The sequence below is a fragment of the Gekko japonicus genome, unplaced genomic scaffold, assembly GCF_001447785.1.
Source record: "Gekko japonicus isolate JY-2015 unplaced genomic scaffold, Gekko_japonicus_V1.1 scaffold904, whole genome shotgun sequence".
Lineage (NCBI taxonomy): Eukaryota > Metazoa > Chordata > Lepidosauria > Squamata > Gekkonidae > Gekko > Gekko japonicus.
In genome coordinates this window covers 530,450-535,863 of record NW_015161976.1, presented here as the reverse complement: position 1 = coordinate 535,863, position 5,414 = coordinate 530,450, and the positions used below count along the sequence as shown (strand labels likewise).

At 44.2% G+C, this 5,414-nt stretch overlaps 1 protein-coding gene across 1 annotated transcript; it reads left to right on the top strand.

The window, feature by feature from the left end:
- The first annotated feature begins 941 nt into the window (after positions 1 to 941).
- On the top strand, positions 942 to 5,196 carry LOC107126216 (cytochrome c, somatic). The gene is made up of 3 exons (XM_015429744.1): positions 942 to 1,053; positions 2,475 to 2,651; positions 3,993 to 5,196. The coding sequence occupies exons 2-3, from the start codon at positions 2,483 to 2,485 to the stop codon at positions 4,139 to 4,141; spliced, it is 318 nt and encodes a 105-aa protein (XP_015285230.1). The 5' UTR covers positions 942 to 1,053; positions 2,475 to 2,482; the 3' UTR covers positions 4,142 to 5,196.
- Positions 5,197 to 5,414: the final 218 nt, after the last annotated feature.

The window sequence follows — 5,414 nt, the reverse complement described above, 5'->3', positions numbered from 1 at the left end:
TCACAGGTGCCTGCAGACCTTTCCCCAGTGGCACTAGGCATCATGTGCAGCAGGGAGCATGGGTGGTGGAGCGCTAGCAAGTGAGTGGGGAGGGGGTGCTGGCAGCAGTGGGCCCTGACAGCAGCACCACTTCAGGGTATGCTGACATCAGCCCTGGCCTGCAGAATTCTGTCCCAATCTTTCACATAATAATTCCAAAATAATTTAGTCTGAATAGTTTAAATTTACATAAGGATATCACGTTGTACTTCCCATATTTCACAGCCCTTTGACTCTGTTGTACATAATCTTTACAGCCTCATATGCATTTAAATTTTCCAGCCTCCAGGTGGCATCTGAAAATCTCCTGGAATTACAACTTGTCTCCACAACACAGAGATTTGTCCCGCTGTCCCTTCCCTTCCCCCCAAGGTATTTCCCAATCCAGAGCTCGCAAGCCTAGGTTGTCTAGTGAGGATCCACTGCATACTATAATAGAATAATTTTGTCGTTTTTAAAAAAGCTAACAGAGACGCTGCCTTTCCTATTACTCGGCACTTGCAACACTCTTACTTGGCTACAAAAGGTCTTACTACTATCTATTCACGACTGAAATATAGATTTTGCTGGAACTTGAACTCCAGCACCCTCAATATACACCAGGCGGAATCCCCACTTGCGTCACTTTCTGCCGGAAAAGACGTACAATCATGCGCCCGGGGGAAAAGCCCACCCACTTCCTCGCGCGCTCTTGACCTTGCTGCTCACGTGAGCGCCGTCTCCTCCCTCTTTCTGCGTCCTTCCGCCACGCCGAAGCCGGCGACCTGAGTTCCCCCAGAGTCTCAACCTACCATCGCTGCGGTACGTATATGACAGGCATGTGGCTTGACCAATAGGAACGTACCGTATTGGTATCTGATTGGCTAACGGCGAGAGAGAGGCTGTTAACTGCGGGAGGAGGAGTTTGGTTGTAGAGACACCGGCTACTTATCCCGGCGTACGGGGTGTCCTTGAGGGCTTCAGTCAATCGAGGAGATTAGCAGAAGCGCAAGCAGAGGGCAGCGACCGGCTAGAGTGAGCGCTCTTCCCTTCCCTAATTAGCGCGGCAATAACGGCGGAATACCGAGAGATCCTTCGGTCGCCGCGGGTGGGATGGGGCGGAAGGCCAGCACCGGACTGGGCGCGGCGGCGCTTCCCCTTGCCGGGCTGGGGGGGTGGCAGCTGTCTGTGGTGGGTGGGGCGGGCTGGTGGGCAGGCCAGGAGAGCGCGGGGCCAAGGTCAGGCAGGTGACCCCGCGGAGGGGCCACAGAGGAATGGCCTGGCGGCTCCCGCGTGGTCTCGGCCAGAGAGCGCCGTCGTCGGCCTCCAGCCTCAGCCTGCCCCTTTCCCTCCACGTTCCAGTTCTCGGGATGGTGGTGGTGGGAAATCCGTCGCCACTCCCACCCAGCGTTTTTTGGTGTGCCCCCCCCCCCACGGGAAGCGGGCGCCCCCTTGCTCCGCTCCGCTCTGGGTCCCGCCTTGAAGGAGGAGGAAAGGATGGGGAGAGTGGAGGGCCGCTGTGGGGCTGGTGGCCGACCGCCCACGTGTCTTGTGAATGAGGCCGGCCGGAAGAAAGATGGGTGGTTCGACCTTGTTGAGTCATCTTGAACTGTCTCCTTTTTAATTTTAAATACGGCCATGTCAGGAGTTCGGTTTCTAGGTTATCGGGCTATGTTACCGTTAATCCGGGGGTTGTTTAAAAATGGGGATCAAGGCCGCACACTACAGCACCTGTGTGCCATTCGTCGGTTTCTCCGTGATATTCTTCTTAACGGGGAGCGACGGAGTGTTTTGCAGTGCTCAACCATGTGTGTATTGTATTCACCTTAAGGGGGTGGCAAAGGGACTCGTGTGTCTGAACTCTGATGGTGGGACTCTTGCCTCAATCAAAGCCCAATCTTATATATATATTTTTCCCCAATGCAAGTCCTACTGAGATCATTGGAACTTCCTTTCAAATAAGTATGCAAAGGATTGGCTTACAGGGCTTTTTAAGAGTCCCGTTAGCTGTTTTGCTGGATGGATGGAAAATCCACAATTACTGCTGTAGCAGGAAGTAATTCACCTCTTAATCTGCACTCAATTGTACTCTCTTTGAGTATGGAGACAATTATGGTATGTGTTCTGACCTGAATGAATGAATGAATACCTTCAATATCTTGCCCTGTGGGGACAGGTGCATTTAAGGTTATTGGGTCTCCAGCACAAAACCTTCTCTGTTCAAAGAAGATGTTTGTACATTTTATTCTGTAGTGTACTTTGCCCATATAAAATTGAAAAACAAACATGCTTGATATCAGGGGCTTCATATTAAACTTGTTATAGTATGTTTCTGTATGTGTCATAGATGTTTTCAAATGAGTGTACACAGTTTTGCTTTCCTGCCCCTGTATGCCTCAGAAGAATTCCACTGTCCTTGGAAACCTTATATGTCTCTGATATCTTTTCCCCGTCAGTACTGACAATGGGAGACGTTGAAAAGGGCAAGAAGGTCTTTGTTCAGAAGTGTGCGCAGTGCCATACAGTTGAAAAAGGAGGCAAGCATAAGACTGGCCCGAATCTGCATGGGTTACTAGGCCGAAAGACTGGTCAAGCTGCAGGCTTTTCCTACACAGAAGCCAACAAAAGCAAAGGTAAAATAGAACTGTTGCATCATCCTTCGAGATTCAGGCACACATACATTATTAAGCAGCTAAGAACTTATTGGGGGGGGGGGGACATGGTAGCAGATGCTTCTCATATGCAGTGGAATAACCCTGACAGAATAGAATCCCCTTTCTAGTGCCTAGGGCATGCATGTGTGTGTTTATATTTTTGTTTACTACGCTTTTATGACACGTGTCCTTGAAGGTGTTCAGAGCAGCAGAAGGATAAAATGGAGGGAAGAATGTTGCACAGTAATCTTGTGAGTTAGGTTATACTGAAAAGGGAAGTGGCTGGTCCAAGGTCACGCAGCAAGCTTCATGGAAAAGCGTGTTTGATTTCCCGGACCCCCTCACCATTACACAACACTGTTCCTGCAGCACCCTAGGTCTTCCACATTCAACAAAATGTGATCAGCCACAGTTCTAATCCTTTTGCTGTTCTTCCCAGATTTAACTGCCATTTAACTCTCAGCCTATCTGGGAAAGTCTCCTTAACCAGTGTTCCCTCTAAGCAAAGTTAGTGTGAGCTAGCTCAGAGTTTTTTAGCCTCTGGCTCACACATTTTTGTCTAAGCTCAGGAAGAATGGCTCCAGAGCACACTAATTTATGCAGTGGCCAAATCGCTTGCTCACAACTTTAATGCCAGTAGTTCACAAGGTAGAATTTTTGCTCACAAGACTCCACAGTTTAGAGGGGTCATTCCTTACATGTGTGGTACTTCACAACTGCCATTTTGTCTTGGTACAACCCAAGAATTCCTTGCCCTTCCATGCTAGCTAGTGAAAGATCTTGCTGAATAAGGTGCTGCTGACATGGTGGTTGCACACACTTGGCAAAAGTCAAGACTTTTGCTGTTACTTTGACAGCTCAGAGTTTTTAAAATGAGAATTGGCTGTATTAGAGGAAGAATTAATTTCTTTTGAAATGTATGGAATAAGCTGATGGGTATTTATGATTGTGGTTTAATATGTGGTACAGTACGTTATACATAAAAACCACCATAAAATGTGTTTTGTTCCATGGCTAATACTTGTAGCATTTATTAAACTTAAATGTGCAGCTATAATTATCTGAAGTTGCTGTGTAACTGCAGCAGCTCAGAACAAAGATACTAGGGTTGAGTAAGACATTTTAAAAACTCATATGCCCTTGATAGGCTCCAGTAACTGTAAACCCAGTCCCTGAACTGTAAAAGTTACTCCACGTTGATTGGTTTAATAAGCCACTGTTTAACCATTTTCTAGAGATGGCATTCTTTGCTTGATTTGTCCAAATCTGCTATTTTACTTTGTTCATTTTTATGATATCATTATTATCATTGTTTTCCAGGAATAATCTGGGGGGAAGATACACTGATGGAGTACTTGGAAAACCCTAAGAAGTATATTCCAGGAACGAAGATGATCTTTGCTGGCATTAAGAAGAAGGGGGAAAGGGCAGATCTAATAGCATACCTTAAGGAAGCCACTGCTAATTAATGGTTACCTGCTGCCTTATTTATTTCACCAAACAAATGGAAATGACTCTCTGTGATGAGATTGGTTTTTAAACTTTCTATTTTTACATACATGGTATCTACTAAATCTTTCTCATCAGCCAGAGAGAGAACTTTGATCATGGAGGATTGTTCAAACATACGTACTTGTGTCATAATTTATAGAAATGTGTAATTGGGCTTGAGTGAGTACAGTCAGGATGGCTGTCTGAAATGTATCATGTAATTAAAAAGAAATCCTCAATATTCTTTTCTGGTTTTTCTTTATCAATGAATTCAGGTGCATCAGAAGCAAAAGCATGTTGCTTTATAAAATCCCTCTACTTCAGGAAGATCTGATTTGCCTGGTTTTGTATGCCTGATTTGAACTATTTAGTAGTTGCACATGACAAGCCACATTACTTACATGTCATGGCTTAAAGTGAGCTTGTTAGATTTCATTGAAGTTGAAAGTACACACACACACAAGTGGCTCAAAACTGTCATGAAATGTTCTGTATTCAAGAGGATATCTGTAGCAGTATAATGAACAGATATCTACCAGACCAAATACGCCATCACTGAGTATCCTGTGATTTAAAAGTTTTAAGTAGTTCTTGAACTTTTACATGGCTTATTAGGGTTACAAATTAGTTGAAGTGTTACACATATAATTTAGGTATTAAGAGGTAGTAACTATTAGATTGGAGTGGGAGGAGGAGAATATATTTAAAAAAACATGGAACAAGGGCAAACAAAACCCATTGCATAAAATAATGGGTTTAACTGAAGCCAGTCATTTAATTGAGTAGCTTAGGAAGTGCATATGTAACTTGTCAAATGCATTTCTGCTCAATCACTTCAAGAACCATGTATTAAGAGGGACATTAAAACTTCCGTTGTGCCTGGGTTTAGCCATAGCTCAGTTCTAATATTTTGTCTGCACAATGATAGCGTGAATTGTCAAGTACACCACAGGTGTAAATTGTATTAGAATTAATGAGTCTTCCATGTATCATTGCTTCTAATCTAAAAGTAATTGTCAGCATTAAATTTTTTCCCCAAATTGAAAAAGATCTTGACTGTTTGGAATTATTAATGTCTGTAATATAGTCCTGGGGAAAGACTGGTTAAATAGTAAGTGAAAGAAAATTTTGCTGGTGCAGTTATAAGATATCAATGGACTGATGCATATCAACTGATAAAAGATTTTTAGTTGCTCAGCGGGTCATCTTTTACCTGGTTAATAGATTAGTTCGTACAGGTCCCAATAATTA